This window comes from Pleurodeles waltl, chromosome 7, assembly GCF_031143425.1.
Source record: "Pleurodeles waltl isolate 20211129_DDA chromosome 7, aPleWal1.hap1.20221129, whole genome shotgun sequence".
In the NCBI taxonomy this organism is placed as follows: Eukaryota; Metazoa; Chordata; class Amphibia; order Caudata; family Salamandridae; genus Pleurodeles; species Pleurodeles waltl.
In genome coordinates, this window is record NC_090446.1 from 933184112 (window position 1) to 933205029 (window position 20918).

The window sequence follows — 20918 nt, forward strand, 5'->3', positions numbered from 1 at the left end:
GAAACATTTGGGATCAGGCGGTTGGTATTTGACCCCACAAGGTCTCGGCGACAAAATTGTTTTCTGATTCATTTAGTAGTGACAGGGTCGCTTTCACTGTATTCCTTTGATACACTTGCCATGCTTTGCTCACCCCTGCATTACACACCTCACTGGGGTTATCACTATCATTTAGGCATAGGGTATTTCGAGTTTATGGGTTTTGGTGGCAGTCTCTAAAACAACTCTTCATTACATTGTGATTAGAGTCTTACCAGTTGGCCATATTTTGGTATGTAACGTGGTTAAAAACTTGGATTGCATTTATCATTTTCAAAAGCAACCATATTTTCAAAGTTCTGTTACAATTGTACGTGTGTCGTGTAAAAGTGTTTGATATCTCTTGTTTCATCTGTCATTCTTACACCTTAACCAAACATATTTATATTTCTGATGGATACAACTACCTGTGGATTCCTCGCCTAATGAATACTCCCATGGCGCCAGCATTCGACGGAAATCTTCTTCCTAGCTTCTGCACGTCGACAAGGACGTCCCATTAGCCCACGCGACGCCGTCTGACTTCATACAGGCAATAAGAGGTCCTCGCCGACGTCAGTTCCCTTTTTTCCGTGCATTCGAAACGGTTATCTTCGAGGGAGCTACTGTTACTTTCATAGTTACAGTGTATTTTCTGCTGCGTGGATTTTCTCTGCAGTAATAATGTCTCAGAGGAAGTCGGGTTTCAAGCCCTGTCGAGAGTGTGGCGGCAAGATGTCCGTTACTGATCCTCACTCCGACTGTCTATGGTGTTTAAGCTCCGACCACGACGTCGCAACTTGTGATTCAGGTCAGCACATGAATCCGAAGGCCCTGAAAGAACGTGAGGCTAAACTATTCATGGCGTAGTCGAAGAGAAAGGAGAAGAAACATCATAAGAAGTCTTCTTCGCCAAGGTCTCATCGGTGTCATCGAGACTCCCGGTGCCGTTGGGATTCACTGCGTCATTCCAGCAAGGAGTCTCGTTCGAGGTCGCCTTCGGCTCGGCGTCGGAAGACTTGGGAGGTCAGTCCCACGGTCACGCCACATCCATCGACGCCGTTGCCCTCTCCGACGTCACCGACTTCCCCTGGACAGGCGTCTGTGGTTGAGGTGATGCAGCCTCTTGTGATGTCTCCGGCGTCGCGGACGTCGAGGCTGGCGTCGGGGTCGCCTTCGATCCAGGCACCCCAGTATCCAGCTTTTCCCACCCCTGGAGCCGATAATACCGCATTTCTGAATGCGATGTATACCATCTTTCAACAGATGGCTCCAGGAGGTGCTCCGGCTGGTCCTTCGGGGCCCTTGGCCTTTTCATTGGGTGATCCTGCGCCTCTACGGCCGGCACCCTTTATGCCCTTGCTCCCTTTAGGGAATGTGGGCTCTGCGCCGGTGGCCGTGCCGGTGGCCGCTCTGGTGGCCGCTCCGGTGGCTCCAGAGGTTTTAGCCCCGGAGGTTTCCATCCCGTCGACGTCCGGATTTCGTCCTGTGACTCCGGCGGGTCCATCGGAGACTCCAAGATTTCTTTGTTCGGCTCGTTCCTCGGCGCCGAAGCTGCCTGTGGCGCTGGATGCGGCGTCGGATGGTTCTGGAGATCGGCGCCGATCTTCGACTTCGGCGGAGGCCATGTCGACTCCGCGTATCGAGGAAAGACTACATTCGAGGAGGCGTGCTCTCCGTCTTTTGGAATAGCAGGAATACCAACGAGTCTTGGAGGAAGGAGAGATTGAGGACTCTGGTGATGGACTGCATGGTCTGGATACAGCCAGTGGGCTGGATACTTCCCCTGAGTGGGACCTTTCATCTCCAGGGGAATATATGGAGGAGGCTGCTACCTTTCACGCTGTGGTGAGGAAGGCGTCTAACTTTCTGGACCTGCCTTTGCCGGTGGCAGAGGCGAAGCAGAATTTACTGACTGAGGTACTGCATCCGGCCTCTGCTGCAGCGGAGCCTCTCTTGCCATTTAATGAGGCTTTGCTTGATCCGGTGTTAGAGGTGTGGAAGCAGCCAGTATCTTCCTCGGCTGTTCATAGGGCTGTGGCCAGGAGATATCGAGCTGCACCATCTGACCCTGGCTTTCTGTCTAGACACCCTACGCCGGAGAGCTTGGTGGTGCAAGCCTCCTGTTCCTCTAGGTCTGCGCCTGGATCTTTCCCGACGGTACCAGGAGACAGACTCTAAAAAGCTGGATGCACAATCCAAGAAGATATTTTCCTCTTGTAGTTTGGCGTTGAAGGCCACCAACGCGACTTGTATTCTGGGGAGATACATCCATGCTCTCATGGACGATATTTCATCTTCATTTACGGAGCTTCCCCAGGGACTCTTGAATGTTGTCTCGGATGCCCAGGCTGCCGCAACCCAGTTTATCCAGTCTAGGCTGGACACGACCGACTCGGTGGCTAGGGCAATGGGCACGGCTGTGGTGGCAAGGAGGCAGGCCTGGCTCCGTAACTCAGGGTTTTCTGCGGACGTGCAGTCGACCCTGTTGGACCTCCCGTTTGATGGGGACAAACTGTTTGGAGCCAAAGCAGATTCGGCCTTGGAGAGATTTAAAGAAAGCAGGGCCACAGCCAAATCATTAGGGCTGCAAGCCCCTTCTTCTGCCTCCTCCAGATTTTTCAGGTTTCGTGGATTTGGGCATGGCTCTTCCTCCTCTTCCTTTCGGGGGAGATTCCAGCAACCCACCTCTTCCCTCCACTATAGATCATTTAGAGGGAGGGGTAGGGCCTGCACCAGAGGAGCCTCTCAGCAGCACTCTGCCTCCTCCTCGTCCTCTGGAGGGGTGCAGCAGGGAAAGCAACCTTAGGCTTCCACCATTTCCCACTCACTCCTCCTGTAGGGGGGAGGTTACGGCATTTTCTCCACAAGTGGGAGACTATTACATCGGACACTTGGGTTATCAGTATTGTGGGAAAAGGCTGCACCCTTCCCTTTCGGGAGTTTCCGCCCCCCATTCCGCCCCGCCCATCTTATTGTTCAGAAGAACACCTCCTGTTAGAACAGGAGGTTCAAGTCCTCCTTTCAAAGGGCGTGGTGGAGTTAGTCCCAGAGCAGGAAAGGGGTTGAGGTTGTTACTCAAGGTACTTCCTGATTCCCAAGAAGGATGGTCGGTTGAGACCAATCCTGGATCTGAGGATCTTGAATTGGTTCCTCAAACAGGAAAAGTTCAAGATGCTGACCCTAGCTCAGGTGCTTTTGGCGTTGAACAAAGAAGATTGGATGGTGTCTGTCGACTTGCAGGATGCTTATTTTCATATCCCGATACTCAAGTCGCACAGGAAGTATCTCCGGTTTGTGGTAGGGTCGCAGCACTATCAGTTTGCGGTCCTCCCGTTAGGTCTTACTTCAGCACCTCGAGTCTTCACGAAGGTGATGTCAGTGGTTGCGGCAGAGCTCAGAAGGAAGGGGATAGCAGTATTCCCTTACTTGGACGACTGGTTGATCAAAGCCAAGTCTCCGGAGCTTGTGTCGCATCATCTGCAGTCAACAACCCAGTTGTTGTTCGACCTGGGCTTTTCGGTGAACGTGCCCAAATCTCACCTGGAGCCCTCTCAGCGCCTCCTGTTCATAGGGGCAGTACTGGTTACAACATTGAATCGAGCCTTTCCTCCGCCTCAGCGGATTCAAGATATTCAGGAGTTGGTTCCAATGTTTCAAAATGGAGCGGTAGTTCCAGTCCTCAAGGTCCTTCGTCTGCTCGGTCTGTTGGCCTCCTGCATACTGTTGGTCACGCATGCTCGCTGGCATATGAGGGCTCTTCAGTGGTGCCTCTGAAGGCAGTGGTCTCAACACAAAGGAGATCTAGAAGGTGCTGTCAAGATCTCCGGAGATGCTGCTGTGGACTTGAAGTGGGGGATTGCGGGCAACAATCTTTCACAAGGAAAGCCGTCCACGGTCATAACGGATGCTTCCACTCTAGGGTGGGGAGCTCATCTGGGGGATCTGGAGATCAAAGGGCTTTGGTCTCCAGAGAACAGATTATTCATATCAATCTGAATTGCGGGCTGTACGTCTGGTTCTCAAGGCCTTCCTCACTTCCCTTCGTGGTCAGTCGGTACAGGTCCTGACGGACAATACTACCGCGATGTGGTACATAAACAAACAGGGAGGAGTAGGGTCATACCTTCTCTGCAGAGAAGCTCTTTGACTATGGTTCTGGGCAAAGGACCATCAGATTTGCTTGGTAGCAAATCATCTGGCCGGGGTCTTGAATGTACGTGCGGACAGTCTCAGTCGCCATTTCTCGGCCGACCACGAGTGGCGTCTCCATCCAGATCAAGTCTGTTTAATCTTCCAGATGTGGGGGTTTCCTCTGATAGATTTGTTTGCCACTCTGGAGAACGCGCATTGTCCGTTATTCTGCAGCCTCCAGAATCCGATGCAGGGAGCGTTGGGGGACGCGTTTCAGATAACCTGGTGCGGCCAGTTCCGTTACGCGTTCCCCCCCCCATACCCTTGATTCCTCGGGTGTTGAGGAAGATTCGCCAAGACCGGGCCCAAGTCATCTTAATAGCTCCGGATTGGCCAAGGAGGGTGTGGTACTCCGACCTTCTCCAACTCTCACTGTGCCCTCCGCTCCGTCTCCCTCTCAGGGCAGACCTCCTCTCGCAGTCGCAGGGGCAGGTTTTACACCCCAACCTCCAGAGTCTGCACCTACATGCCTGGAGATTGAGCCGGGCAACCTGAGTTCCTTCTCTCTCCCGCCTGATGTAGTGGATGTTATATTAGCGGCCAGGCGATACTCCACTAAATCTATCTACGCTAATAGGTGGTCTAAATTTGTTATGTGGTGTGGAGAGAGACAGATTGATCCCTTACATGCTCATCTGTCAGATGTTTTGTCTTTTGCTCGGTCTCTAACGAAGAAAGGTTGTGCAGTGGCTACCATTAAAGGTTATTTGTCTGCCTTGTCAGCCTTCATTTGTCTTCCAGACCAACCATCGTTATTTAAATCCCCTATTCTCAGATTCTTGAAAGGTCTTCAAAATAAATATCCTCCAAAACCATTTGTTATGCCTCAATGGGATTTGTCCTTGGTCCTGACTTTCCTTATGGGGGGGTCCCCTTTTGAACCTATGCATTCTTGCCCCTTAAGGTATTTAGTTAAGACAGTCTTCTTGGTGGCTATAACATCTGCAAGGAGAGTGAGTGAGTTGCAGGCCTTATCGGTAAAACCCCCTTATACAAACTTTTATGGGGATAAGGTGGTGTTGAGGACCAAGGCTGCTTTCCTCCCGAAGGTTGTTTCACCCTTCCATTTGACCCAGACAATTACTTTGTCCACGTTCTATCCTCCGCCTCATCCTTCAAAGGAGGAAGAGAGACTACATCGTTTGGACCCAAAGAGGGCGTTCAGCTTCTACATTGATAGAACGAAGGACTTCAGGCTGGAGGATCAGCTGTTCATCGGATACGTGGGCAAGAGGAGAGGAAAGGCAGTCCACAAGAGAACACTCCAGGTGGGTTGTTATTTGCATTAAAATCTGTTACTCTTTAGCAAAGAAGGATCCTCCTGATGGCATTAGAGCTCATTCCACCAGAGCTAAGTCGGCCACTTTGGCCTTGGCCAGAGGTGTTCCTGTGGTAGACATCTGCAAGGCCGCAAGTTGGTCGTCCATTTTGCACGGTCAGTGCTGCAGGATTTCTTGGTTTGACCATTTAGGCACCCACCACCGGGCTTGGTACTGCTTTGGGACTCTATTCATTAGGTGAGGAATCCACAGGTAGTTGTATCCATCAGAAGAACGACTTACTTACCTTCGGTAACGACTTTTCTGGTGGATACATTAGCTACCTGTGGATTCCTCACAGTCCCACCCGCCTCCCCGTTGCCTTTTTGGTCTTACCAAGTAATCCTTGAGTGCGCTCCTATTGGTCTTCAAGACTGCAATAGATTTTGTATATATGGATATTTGTGTGTGTATATATATCTATATCTATATGTTCGATGGCATATGTTGCTGCAGATACACATGTTTGGCACAGTCCGCTGCCTGGTGTTGGGCTCGGAGTATTACAAGTTGTTTTTCTTCGAAGAAGTCTTTTTGGTCACGGGACCGAAGGACTCCTCCCTCCTCGGCTCCATTGCGCATGGGCGTCGACTCCATCTTAGATTGTTTTTTTCTGCTGTCGGGTTCGGACGTATTCCTTTTCGCTCCGTGTTTCGGTTCGGAAAGTTAGTCAGAATCTCGGAAGAAAGCGTCGGTATTGTTCCGTTCGGTATCGGGATAGTTGGGTACATCGACACCGATCATCGGAAGACTTTGGGGTAGTTTCGATCCCCCATCGGGGCCTGGTCGGCCCGACCGCGTGCGACTTCGAAGCCGATGGAACGGACCCCGTTTTGTTTCTGCCCAAAATGTCACAGTAAGTATCCTTATACAGATCAGCACTTGGTCTGTAACTTGTGCTTGTCCCCCGAGCACAAGGAGGATACCTGTGAAGCCTGTCGAGCCTTCCGGTCCAGAAAAACACTCCGGGACCGAAGAGCCAGGCGTCAACAAATGGCGTCCACGTCGACAAAACAACGTTTCGACGAGGAAGAGGAAACATTCTCGGTTCCGGAATCAGAATCCGGAGACTCCGACGTCGAACAACAGCAACAAACTGTGAGTAAGACGTCAAAGTAAATCCATCGACAAACCGAAAGCCCAGGGGACCCCACTGCCAACAGGCCATGGCTCGACCCATAAAGCAGGCGACCCGTCGAAGGCGCCGAAAAAGGGCACGCCCATAGCGAAGACACCCGACTCCGGTCGAGGGACCGCCATGGAGCAACCTCGGAGCCGAGAAAGCGGCTCCGAGAGACAAAAACAAGATACCGGCACCGAAAAACATCGGCACCGAGAATCCATGCCGAAAGGAACAAAAATTCTGTCGGTGCCGAAACCGAAAAAAGATTCTCTCTCGGCGCCGAAAAATACCACACCTTCATCCTACTCAGAGGAACAAGGAATAAGTGGCCAAATGCACAGATTTGGACAAGAGCTCCAAAGTGTAGAATCGGACTACACACAAGAGACTGTACATCCAGCAAGACACAGGGAAGATATCAACCCTTCCCCCAATCATGAGGAAAAGAAGGATCGGACTTCCAAAGGATGACGCACAACCACAAGCCAAAGTGGTTAAAAAAGTCACGCCTCCGCCCTCTCCACCACAGGCATCGCCGGCACAAACACCGCCACAAATGCACTCACCAGCGCAAACTACCATAAGTCATGACGATCAGGATCAAGACGCTTGGGACCTGTATGACACCCCAGTGCCGGACAATGATCCCGAGTCATACCCCACAAAGCCGTCACCGCCAGAGGACAGTACCTCATACTCGCAACTGGTGGCTAGGGCAGCAGAATTCCACAATGTCCAACTGCATTCCGATCCTATAGAGGATGATTTTTTATTTAACACCCTCTCGGCTACACACAGCCAATATCAATGTCTCCCAATGCTACCAGGGATGTTACGGCACGCAAAACAAATTTTTGAAGAGCCCGTAAAATCAAGAGCCATCACCCCAAGGGTGGTTAAGAAATACAAACCACCACCCACAGACCCAGTGTTTATTACTTCGCAGTTACCACCTGACTCCGTGGTAGTAGGGGCAGCTCGCAAGAGAGCAAATTCACATACATCTGGCGACGCCCCACCTCCGGACAAAGAAAGCCGAAAATTTGATGCGGCAGGGAAAAGAGTAGCATCACAGGCAGCCAACCAGTGGCGCATCGCAAATTCACAAGCGCTGCTGGCCAGATATGACCGCGCACACTGGGACGAGATGCAACTTCTCGTAGACCATCTTCCCCAGGAATACCAAAAAAGGGCGCAGCAAATAGTGGAAGAGGGACAAACGATCTCAAACAATCAAATCCGCTCTTCACTAGACGCAGCCGATACTGCAGCAAAAACAGTCAACACTGCTGTCACCATAAGGAGACACGCTTGGCTACGCACTTCAGGCTTCAAACCTGAAATCCAGCAGGCTGTCCTTAATATGCCCTTCAACGAGAAACAACTGTTTGGCTCTGAAGTGGATACAGCCATTGAAAAACTTAAAAAGGACACAGACACGGCCAAGGCCATGGGCGCACTCTACTCCCCGCAGAGCAGAGGCTCTTTCAGAAAAACTCCATTTAGAGGGGGGTTTTGTGGCCAACCCACAGACACCACCAGCCAACAAACAAGAACCACACCATATCAGGGTTCCTTCCAAAGGGGAGGTTTCAGGGGATATCGGGGGGGTCAATTCCCAAGGAGTAGGGGAAGATTCCAGACTCCAAAAACACCTCCACCTAAACAGTGACTTTCAAGTCACGCAACCCCTTCACTCAACACCAGTGGGGGGAAGACTAAGCCAATTCTACCAATCTTGGCAACAGATTACAACAGACAATTGGGTATTAGCAATAATCCAACATGGCTATTGCATAGAATTCCACAACTTCCCACCAAACATCCCCCCCAAAACACGCAAAATGTCACCACAACATTTAGAACTTTTAGGACTAGAAGTTCAAGCACTACTGCAAAAGGATGCAATAGAGTTAGTACCAGTACAACAAAAAAACACAGGAGTTTACTCCCTGTACTTTCTAATTCCAAAAAAAGACAAAACATTAAGACCAATATTAGATCTCAGGACACTAAATACCTACATCATATCGGACCATTTTCACATGGTCACACTACAAGACATCATTCCACTGCTCAAACAGCAAGATTACATGACCACATTAGACCTAAAGGATGCGTACTTTCATATACCAATACACCCTTCTCACAGAAAGTACCTACGGTTCGTATTCAAAGGAATACATTACCAATTCAAGGTGTTGCCATTCGGAATAACAACTGCACCAAGAGTGTTCACAAAATGTCTAGCAGTAGTAGCAGCACACATCAGGAGACAACAGATACATGTGTTCCCTTACCTAGACGATTGGCTAATCAAGACCAACACAGTAAAAAAATGCGCAAACGACACCACATTTGTCATACAAACCCTTCACAAACTGGGGTTTTCCATCAACTATACAAAATCACACCTAGAACCGTGTCAAACACAACAATATCTAGGAGCAACCATCAACACATCAAAAGGAATTGCCACTCCAAGTCCACAAAGAGTGCAGGCATTCCACAAGGTAATAAGTGCTATGTTTCCAAACCAAAAGATACAAGCAAAATTTGTGCTAAAACTTCTAGGCATGATGTCATCATGCATAGCCATTGTCCCAAACGCAAGACTACACATGCGACCCTTACAACAGTGTCTAGCATCACAATGGTCACAGGCACAGGGTCAACTTCAAAATCTGGTGTTGGTAGACCGCCAAACATACCTCTCGCTTCTATGGTGGAACAGCAAAAATTTAAACAAAGGGCGGACATTTCAGGACCCAGTGCCTCAATACGTTATAACAACAGATGCTTCCATGACAGGGTGGGGAGCACACCTCAATCACCACAGCATTCAAGGACAATGGGATATACACGAAACAAAATTTCATATCAATTACCTAGAACTGTTAGCAGTATTTCTAGCATTAAAAGCCTTCCAACCCATAATAACACACAAATACATTCTTGTCAAAACAGACAACATGACAACAATGTATTATTTAAACAAACAAGGAGGAACACACTCAACACAATTGTGCCTCCTAACACAAAAAATTTGGCAGTGGGCGATTCACAACAACATTCGCCTAATAGCACAATTTATTCCAGGAATACAAAACCAACTAGCAGACAACCTTTCGCGAGACCACCAACAAGTCCACGAATGGGAAATTCACCCCCAAGTTCTGAACAAGTACTTTCAAATTTGGGGAACACCCCAGATAGATTTGTTCGCAACAAAAGAAAACTCAAAATGCCAAAACTTCGCATCCAGGTACCCACACCGCGAATCACAAGGCAATGCTCTATGGATGAGTTGGTCAGGGATATTTGCGTACGCTTTTCCCCCTCTCCCTCTCCTTCCATATCTAGTAAACAAGTTGAGTCAAAACCAACTCAAACTCATACTGATAGCACCCACATGGGCAAGACAACCTTGGTATTCAACTCTACTAGACCTTTCACTAGTACCGCATGTCAAACTACCCAACAGGCCAGATCTGTTAACACAACACAAACAACAGATCAGGCATCCAAACCCAGCATCATTGAATCTGGCAATTTGGCTCCTGAAATCCTAGAATTCGGACACTTAGACCTCACACAAGAATGCATGGAGGTCATAAAACAAGCTAGAAAACCTTCCACTAGACACTGCTATGCATCTAAGTGGAAAAGATTTGTTTACTACTGCCATGCCAATCAAATACAACCATTACATGCCTCTACTAAAGACATAGTAGGATACTTACTACATTTGCAAAAAGCAAATCTCGCTTTTTCATCTATAAAAATACACCTCGCAGCAATATCTGCTTACCTACAAACTACTCATTCATCGTCTCTATTTAGAATACAAGTTATTAAAGCATTCATGGAAGGGCTAAAAAGAATTATACCACCAAGAACACCACCAGTTCCTTCATGGAATCTTAACATCGTCTTAACAAGACTCATGGGTCCACCTTTCGAACCCATGCATTCCTGTGAAATGCAATATCTAACCTGGAAGGTCGCATTTCTCATTGCAATCACATCCCTCAGAAGAGTAAGTGAAATACAGGCATTTACCATACAAGAACCATTTATTCAAATACACAACAATAAAATAGTTCTAAGAACAAATCCAAAATTTCTGCCAAAAGTAATCTCACCATTCCATTTAAATCAAACAGTAGAATTGCCAGTGTTCTTCCCACAACCAAATTCTGTGGCTGAAAGGGCACTACATACATTAGACATCAAAAGAGCACTAATGTATTACATTGACAGAACAAAGCTAATCAGGAAAACAAAACAACTGTTCATAGCTTTTCAAAAACCACACATAGGAAATCCAATCTCTAAACAAGGCATTGCTAGATGGATAGTCAGATGCATTCAAACATGCTATCTTAAAGCCAAAAGAGAATTGCCTATTACACCAAAGGCACACTCAACCAGAAAGAAAGGTGCTACAATGGCCTTTCTAGGAAACATTCCTATGAGCGAAATATGTAAGGCTGCAACCTGGTCTACGCCTCATTCGTTTACTAAACACTACTGTGTAGACGTACTAAATGCACAACAAGCTACAGTGGGCCAAGCTGTACTAAGAACATTATTCCAAACTACTTCAACTCCTACAGGCTAAACCACCGCTTTTAGGGGAGGTAACTGCTTTCTAGTCTATGCCAAACATGTGTATCTGCAGCAACATATGCCATCGAACTGAAAATGTCACTTACCCAGTGTACATCTGTTCGTGGCATTAGTCGCTGCAGATTCACATGTACCCTCCCACCTCCCCGGGAAGCCTGTAGCCGTTTAGAAGTAGATCATAAATCTTAAACATCTGAACATTTGTAAATAATTATTAGAAACTCTTATCGTACATACATATTCACTCCATTGCATGGGCACTATTTATACCAAACAACTCCATCCTCACCCTCTGCGGGGAAAACAATCTAAGATGGAGTCGACGCCCATGCGCAATGGAGCCGAGGAGGGAGGAGTCCTTCGGTCCCGTGACCAAAAAGACTTCTTCGAAGAAAAACAACTTGTAATACTCCGAGCCCAACACCAGGCAGCGGACTGTGCCAAACATGTGAATCTGCAGCGACTAATGCCACGAACAGATGTACACTGGGTAAGTGACATTTTCAATATCTATATATATCTATATCTATATATATATATATATATATATATATATATCTCTATATATATATATATCTCTATATATATATATATATCTCTATATATATATATATATCTCTATATATATATATATATCTCTATATATATATATATATATCTCTATATATATATATATATATCTCTATATATATATATATCTCTATATATATATATATATATCTCTATATATATATATATATATATATATCTTTGTGTATATACATAATTAGTATATATTTGTTTGTTAAAAAAAGTTATATTAAATCTATAGCCATTTTATTGCAATGTTGTGTGATTTACAATGTTATGGGATGTTGCCTTGCTCTTTCATTCCATTGGGTTATTGTTCTCATGCACGTAAAAAATGTTGGTACTGACGTCGGCACGTCGGCGAGGACCTCTTATTGCCTGTATGACGTCAGACGGCGTCGCGTGGGCTAATGTGACGTCCTCGTCGACGTGCAGAAGCTAGGAAGAAGATTTCCGTCGAATGCTGGCGCCATGGGAGTATTCATTAGGTGAGGAATCCACAGGTAGCTAATGTATCCACCAGAAAAGTCGTTACCGAAGGTAAAGTAACTCGTTCTTCTGCACGTAAGTGGGTGCATGTGGTTTACACTGTTCAGGTTTTAATAGTAAGTTATGGTATTAGGCGTTTGCTTGCTGCATTGATTTTTTTTTTTTTTTGCTTTTTTGCACACCAGCAGCCGGAAGAGACATTAGTGTTGCACGATATATGTTCTAGTTGTCAATCTCAGCAACGGGAGTCTATCGACGTTTACGTTCTCGCCAGCCCATCAGGGTTATGGTGGTCGGACGTCTTTAAATTGAGTCACTGCATAGTCTATGATGGCAGACGTTTGTTGGGGAAATCTGGATTGCAAGGACGCACAATCGTACGCTTGAGGTAGGCTAACACGTGTGTACCTCGTTGGTATCTTTCAGGCAGTCCTGTTTGACAGCCTGTATAATAGACTTAATTCTGCTTTCTTGTAGTCTAGATTTTTCTGAATTGTATGGTCTATACGGCGATGCAGCTCCCATTTAGATTGGGTGTATGACAGGTACATCCATAAGCACATGCATTGGGATAGAAGACTGAATCCTGTCATAAGTTACGTGGGCTTTATTTTTTTTCTTTGTTCAGTTATTTGTTCGGGCGGCTTATAAATGCTTGGATATTTTTTTTTTCTGGTGGACTATATATCCACAGTGAGCAAATAAGCCACTTTGTTCATGCCGGTATCAGTTGAGGCATATTGGGTATGATTTGCATGCACATTTTCTTGGTTTTTGTCATATTTGGAATGGCATTTTAAGCACTGAAACTTCTCTTCAACCACGTGGTTGTGTGGGATTTCATGTGTAGGGCATACATAGTTTGACTGATTACTTTGTGGTGAAAATGGTAGTCACCCTGAGGTTTACACAAGCATGTCACTGATTCTGTATGCACGCTTTGAGTGGGTCGGGTGAAGGCTTTCAGTTGGGTAGACAACACCACCGTTAAGAAAATTACGATTAACACCTGAAGAAGGGACGTTTTGTCCTGAAATGCATTGGATTGCATCGTGTATCATGAATTCTGCTGTTCTGAAGAAATTTTCCCTGCTGGGCATTCAGTCATACTACATTTTGTACTGTTGATGAAATAGCATTTGCACTCAATTTAGTGTGGCTGTGCAGATTTAAATGCATTTTGTATACATGAATACATTTTGATTTGGGAGTATATGGTGATTCATTTATAACCTTCTTATAATTGAGAACCTTTTATTCCTGTTGTGCACATTGAGTCTTAGCCACGTTGGTGTCGCAAAATTCTCCTGTCATAATCTGAGACAAGCATACACTACTGGCTGGATCAACCACAGATGTGCAATGCTGTAAACTACTGATACACTAGTATGTTGAAACAGCTTTCAGCCTTCGCTTTCCCTTCTACTCAGAGCAAACGTGTTTCTCGGTATAAGATGGTCAGGTCCTCCACCCCAACCAAAGATCTCTCCTTTGTGGCCAAGAAGCCGGACACCAGATATATTTACATAGGTCTCTTGAGCAGATTTGTGCAATGTTTTGAGGCGGAAGAGTCAATTTCTTAACCTAAACTGTTGGTGAAGCTTGGTTCTATTTGCTGAATTTCAGATTCTTTAGAAGTTTTCACTTTTCAGAGTTTAATATCCCGATAGGCTGGTCATTTGCAGATGTCCATACTTTATGCTTAGGGTATTTTCTGCATTTCATATGGGCCTGTTAATTTCACTTCTCTCTCATCCATCCAAGGAAGGGGAACATCTGCACAGGCTGGACCCAAGGCTTGCAGGGTAATGATACTTTGACTGCCTGTGACAGGACTATGTCGGTAGATAACCCTTTGTCTTCGTGGAGCTAAAATAGAGCAAGGCATGTGATTATTTATATCAAGATCTGCCTTGTCCTAAACCAGAATCCTTTAACTGCATTTGTGCTGGTATTCACAAGGACTTTTCAGAGGCACCCCAGTTTTGGATCTCTGCCAAGCAGATGTGCTTGAATATTCAAAGCCACTAGAAATATTTTTACTGAAGAAAAAAAAACTTTTGGTCAGGGTTGTATTGGAGTTGATTCTTTCCAGCTCCTCCCTCATCATTGTAAGTGAAGGGGCCACATTGACTTTGCCCTAAAAGGGCCTTGAGTCACTTGTTCATACGATCTCTGATTTCCACATTTAAGATAGTATATATTGTTGGACAGCCCTAGAAGGTAAAGTTGTATTAAAACAACCCATTTCTACTCGAATTTCACTGTCGAGTAGTATTATAGATTGTCTGATTAGGCTCTCCAGCAGGCCTTTATGCTCTTGTACACTCATCTTGCTGTATTGGAATTATTAAAGCATCTGTAAACACACAGGACAGGTGTGGCTGTTGTCGGGTCCAAATGGTTGGTAATGTGAATAAATCATGCACGAAGAGACAGACCGTACCTTTATACAGATGCTCACATGGACTTCACTGGGTGTGGGTAGGGAGTTGTACATGCACACTATACTTAAGTCTACTTATTTTGGGGGGAAAAAATGCCTTAGCAAAACAAAAACGCTTTCTTTATGGGAGCTTGCATAAATAGTTTAAATTGAGGTTCATCCTGCAATCTGGCTGTCCTTTCTGCCAAGTCTGATACCACTAGTGACTGGATGCCCAGTAGAAGTAACCAGAACATCCTACGAAGGTAAATGCATGAATCCAACATGGACAGCACTGTAATGCCAGAAGGCCTGATTATTGCAGGAGCGCACTTCACCCATCCATATTACCAATATAATCCCGTTTCCCTGCGTTGACTATAGCAGTGCTTTGAACCCAGAAATCAATTTGAAATTACATTTTGAGGTTGAATTTTTACCCAAACGAGTTGTTTGGGTAATTTTTGAATGAGACATTTTGTCTAATTTTGTGCAATTTTGCTGTAATTTTGCTTGATTACAGCATACAAAATCATGCGAATTAAGCCCACCCCTCCTTGTCAGATTACAACTAGTGTTTTCTATGTAATTGGTTCAGAAACGAAAGGATTGCCTCAAAATGAAACCGTTAAGTGCCATAAACAACATTGAAAGAGGTAGGAAATGCTTGACGGGGGAAGAAAACGGAGAACTACTGCTGTAGAATACAAACTAAGAAGTACAGTGTTCCAAAAATAGGGTAGGGCATTGAAAACCGTTCCACATCACTCATTAGGAGGTAGACATGGATTCATAGTAGCCTTAAGCTTGAATTGTCTTCGTTCCTTAAGTCATCTGACATCTTCCTCCCTCGCAGCCTAAATTAATCTTGCTACCTTGAGAATTCTCTTGGACGTGTTTTGCCATTGCCTCAACAATGTGTGGCACAACGTTTTGTAACTTTCTGCTTTATCTTGTAAAGGTTTTCGGAGCAAACTGTGAAGGTGGATCTGTGAGGTAGTTGTGTAAACGGAGGAGTGAATGGAAAGGTTTCCAATAAGTAAATGCTGGAAACATTTGGAATGATAAAGCTGGAGTGAAGAGAAAATTTGAATGTGATATTGTCTGTAAAGGAAGTGATTAAAAAACAAAAAATGAACTCATCCCTTTTGGTGCCATGCATTAAGGTGGCAAACTGTTGCAGCGTTCTTAACGTAGAGCTCTGATAACAGCCTTTGTGATTAAGTTGGGCATCTCCTAGGGGGTTTGGAGTTTAACTAGGCTCTTATTTCACCACCTTCCACAAATTTACAAGTAGTGGTTTGAAGTAGGCAGGTAGCCGTAGGTTCGGGGTAGGAAGACTGTGAGCCTGTGCGCTGCCACAAACTAACATGTTTAAAGTTATTGTCCAACTCTTCTCCAATCTTTCTTCTCTGGGAAAGGATGGACATGTATTCTCAGCAAGGGCGGCCCTGTTTCCTTAGGGTGGGAAAAAGGGAGTATACGGAATGTCAATGTGCAATTACTCAGCAGATTTTCACTTTAGCCTGATTTATGCGTGTACGTACTCATTTGAAAATGGATATAATAAATGTTTGTCAGGAGTTTCCAGGCAAACATTTTGCGAAGTGACGCTTTAGATAAACTGCATTCAAAGTAGCAAAATAGTTTAGCAAAATTTTCAAGTTGCATTTTTGTGCGCATTTCATTTTTAAAGGAGTGCCCTATCTTGCCTTGATCCTTCTACATATATTTTATTTTACATAAAACTAGGGAGTATTCTGGGAGCGTTCAAAATAGACTCAATTGTTGAATTTTGCACACGTATGCTCGTTTGTCTACGGGAACCACTGTAAGTAATACAAACTAAGCTTCACGGCTAAGTGAATTATTGTAGAGGGCTTGCCATAAAGTTTGAGTGTTTGTTTAGTAATACTGAATCGTATATAAACGTTTGAACAACTTATACAATATACTCAAACCTTGCCGTTAGTAGCACAGTTTTTTCTCTTATTTGTTTTGGGCCTGGAATGTTATCTTTAATGCCCTAAATTGTGACATCGGTTTACAGTGTTGGTTTACAGAGTTTAGCGGCAGCAGAAGTGTTGTATTTAGCCCAAGTAAAAAAGGGTATTCCTAATTCTTAATCTCAAACTAGAATATAAATTGCAAGGAGGCAATTCATTTTAAGACTCTTTTGTTACAAACGTTAATCTTCTCCTGACTTTGTGGACTGATTTAGTTGGCAGTAATGGATATAATTGATGGCCAATGCAGCTGTGCACAAATTCTGGCTATTGAATGTGCTCTAGTGCTGCAGGATTGAAACCAATGTGGTCCTATTAACTTATTCTAAAATATCAATCGTCATCATTGCAGCCCTCTACTAAACTGCTGGTGACCAAGAAACCACTAATCCGGAAGGAGATGAAGGAGGAGAAAGGAGATGGTAAGGAGAATCAGAGAGTAAGATCTGACGAATCTGGAGAGGAGAAAAATGGAGACGATGAGAATCAGAAATCTGGTCAGAAGAAGAAAGGTATGTTTTTAAAATGCAGGATATGAAAGTGTAATGATGAAATGTGGATTAACACCTGACTGAAAAGGGCAAGCATTTGATTAGCAAAAGTAATTGTTAGGCTTTGACTTTAAGGTACTTTATCACAATCTTTATCATAAACAGTTGGGGTTCAGAAGTTTATGAAAAATGTCAGCTTTTAATTGCGGCCAGTTGCTTGTTCTCTGTTCAGGAGTGGTATTCAGTATTTGCTATTTTTTTCCCTTCCTGGATGCTTCATTTATTTTTCATTTGTACTGTTGTGTAGTGCAAGAAATGCCACCAGGTTGTCTGCACTTCATAGTGAGTATAGTAACTGAATTACTATATCCACAAATTGCAGTGAAATGTAGTCCAATGCTGCTCAAAGGTAAATGTTTTTCAAGGGATAAACAGTATTGAGGATAAACGACTGCCAAGACTAAATTAAAAAGCCTTAAAGGGAACATATAAGGGAAGTTTACATTAGAATCCTTGCAAACAAATGGTCAAAACTGTTTAAATATTAAGATTGTGAAGCAAACGTTCACATAGACAAAGACTAAAGTAATTTAAACACTTCAGTGTAATATAATGGAGGATTCAGATTTGATTTCTCAGTAGACTAACAATGAGGGCTGTTTGAACGTGCAATTGACCTTGAACTGTCAGGCTTGGGCCTTGCAGTGTTTATATTCATCTTAAAGGCTTTGATGCTGTGAGGAAGATATAAACTATGGCGCACTCAAAGGGAAGGACTAAGCCTAAGTGATTCTTATGGGATTTTGCCTCTAAGAGAAGAGCACATTTTGAAGAGGAGATGTTCAGTTTGTGCACAGGAATGGCCATTTTGTAAATGCCTTCGGTGGTAAGAGCCATAAACATGGATGCGAATTGAAGCAATGCTTCGTTACCACTTACTACTGCCACATGTTAAGGTCATCCTGAAAGAAGCCAAGTTATTTTTTGCGCTCCCTGATAGTTGGATTTCACTATCCCCATTTCCCTTGTTTAGCATCCCTCAAAACCTTTTCTCTCCACATCTTGCCATTCTTAACCATTCTCCACATACCTCATGTCAGTAATGACACTTGATAATTTATAACATTAGGTGTTTCTTCCTTCAGGTAACAAGTATAAGTGGGTGCCCTTGCAGATTGACGTGAAATCTGAAGCCTCTCGGGAGAAAACAGCTGCACGGAATAATCGACAGAATGAGCAGAACAGACATCCAGTAATCCGCAATGAGCCCAAAGGAGAAGAATCTCATAGAGAAATGCGAGAGAGGAGGAATGAATGGCACGGTAATCCTATAGGAACTTTGGTGTGAGGTTGTAGTGGATAGAGAAATGGGTGTTTTTTGTGCAGGGTTGGGGGACTATTTCTATTGCATCTTTCTAAGTTACTGAACATTCATTTGGAGTATCTGTATTTGTAGAGGCATTGCCTGCTGGCATTTCTTGAGTTCATCTTCCCTGCGCCTTCAACTCTTCAGGCTTTTTGCCATTGATTGCTTAGTTATCTGACCCCATTCCCTATGCCTGCAGTCTTTTTGTGTGTTGCTCCTTATCACGAGACAAGCTGAGGTGCTTGGGTGAAGTCTGCTTCTGTTGCATCTGCAACATCCCTCAGGGTGCCCACCTTTGTTTCTTTTATTACTTTCAGAATCTTTGGCTGGAACTCGCCTCATGCTTTGCAGCCTTTGGGATATAGTTATTTGGTAGGCTGTTTACACACCTTGTGGACAATACTTGAGACATAATCTAAATGGAGTGTTCTCAGTCTTCCTTTATGGCCATCCTGTGTTGCACATTCTCAGACAACATGGTCACCTTCTCTGGTAGTAACTTTCAGCGAAGAGTTCAGGGTTTGCCAGTGTTGTCCAGAGACTTCGAGCCTTTCTGTTTAGTGGTTTCCACCCTTATTTTAATTATCCTCTGTTCTGGTGCTGAATTCCTTGATCCCCTTGGAGATCTTGTGCATATTCCCCCCCCCCTAATGGGCACCTTTGGTAAAAACTTAAAATTACCACCAGAGTACTGACCAATTGGTCTGAGAATGTGCAGCCCCAGGGCTCCTCAGCAGCTGGACCAGTGGCAACCCCCCCCCCCCCACCAAAAATCTCACCCAGAGTTGATGGTGGTGATTGACTCCTCACACTTGGTTTGGAAGGTCATCTGGCAGAAGTTGAGATTAGAGGATGCTTGTCTTTGGCAGAGACCTGCCTTCACATCTACTTGCTAGAGTTGGGGGCAATTCACTTGGCATTAAAGGCCTTCCTGCCAGTTATCAAAGAGAAGCTTGTGTAAGTTCTGGCAGACAATGTCACTGCTTTGTGGTAACAAGAAGGGTGTTGTGGTGTTTAGTGCCAGGAGGCTCCCCATCTCTGGCACTGTCTATGTAGGAGGGGTATTTTCCTGGTTTTGAACCACCTGTTGCTATCTTTGTACACCAGAGCAGACTAACACAGAAGCCACCCCTAATGAATCACAAAAAGTTGTGGTATAGGATGTCTTCCAGCAACAAGGAGAACCGAACCTCGATCTATTTACCACTGCCAACACTTTTTATGGATTGGTGTTTCCTAGGACTTCCTGAAGACTCGTTCTAGCTAGAATGGAGCACAGTACCCATTTATACCTTTCCACCACTTCACTCCTGCCATGAATTCTGAAGATAGGGCCTGTCTGGGCCCAAATAATCTTAATGACTTCTGATTAAGTGAGTGAGGTACCTCCTGAGCTTGAACATCAGTCCTCTGATCAGACCTGTCGCAGCAGCGCGGTCTCTCTGCATCCTGCATTTCCATGCATGAAGATTGAGTGCACGCAATTGAGCTCCTTTGATCTCCATTCTGAAGTCGATGTGATCAAAGCCCTTCCACAAAGGGAATCATACGTTTAAGCTGGTGATTATTTTATGGAGAATTTTATGCCTATTGACATCTCAAGTCTTTAAGATTTCCTTTAATCAACACCCAAAATATTTTAACTTGGATGTTCTTATTCCAGCTGCTAGTTGGAATAATGAATTATGATCTACAATTTCCTCATGATGCATAACTATTGTTGCAGGTAATGAAATGGATGCTTACCTGTAGTAGTTTTGCAGCCTGAAGTGTGTTCTGGATTGATGTGCCTTGAATTATTCTGCCATCTACTGGTTGGGTCCTGAATTGACTCATCTTTATTTTACTTGGGCCTCACGATAGACCACCAATCGGTGGCATGTGTTTCCCCTGTGACGTTAGACGTGTGTCCCATAAGTTCCTGTGTGATCTCCATCATCAGATCCCATGGCAGCCTGTAGATGCTTGGTGACCAATGCTGTTCTTATGAGTGGCCCGTGACCATCTATTTTGCAGCATGAATCCTTTTCTGGATTCATGTGCTGTACATTATTCCACCATCATTGGGTCCGGAATTGTCTGTTTGATGGCATGTGTGCTGTAGATACACATGCTCCTAGTTTTGGGTCTGGAGTGGTGCAAGTTGTTAATTTTTAGTAATTTTTTTTTTTTCTTCTTCAGAGAACTGTTTTGAGTCATGAGATCAATTGATTCCTCCTTTAGGTGATGTTTTTGCACATTGCCATCAAATCCTTTGTTAAATTGTTCTCTCTGCAGCCAGATTC

General features: G+C 44.7%; 1 protein-coding gene across 2 annotated transcripts in view; it reads left to right on the forward strand.

Moving 5' to 3' along the window:
* Positions 1 to 20918, forward strand: part of LARP1 (La ribonucleoprotein 1, translational regulator) — a 547470-nt gene that overhangs the window by 177128 nt on the left and 349424 nt on the right. For both annotated transcript variants that reach the window (XM_069199616.1, XM_069199617.1), the window contains exons 4-5: positions 17129 to 17288; positions 18413 to 18589. In XM_069199616.1, the coding sequence (XP_069055717.1) occupies positions 17129 to 17288; positions 18413 to 18589 (337 nt within the window). The remainder of the gene's footprint in view (positions 1 to 17128; positions 17289 to 18412; positions 18590 to 20918) is intronic.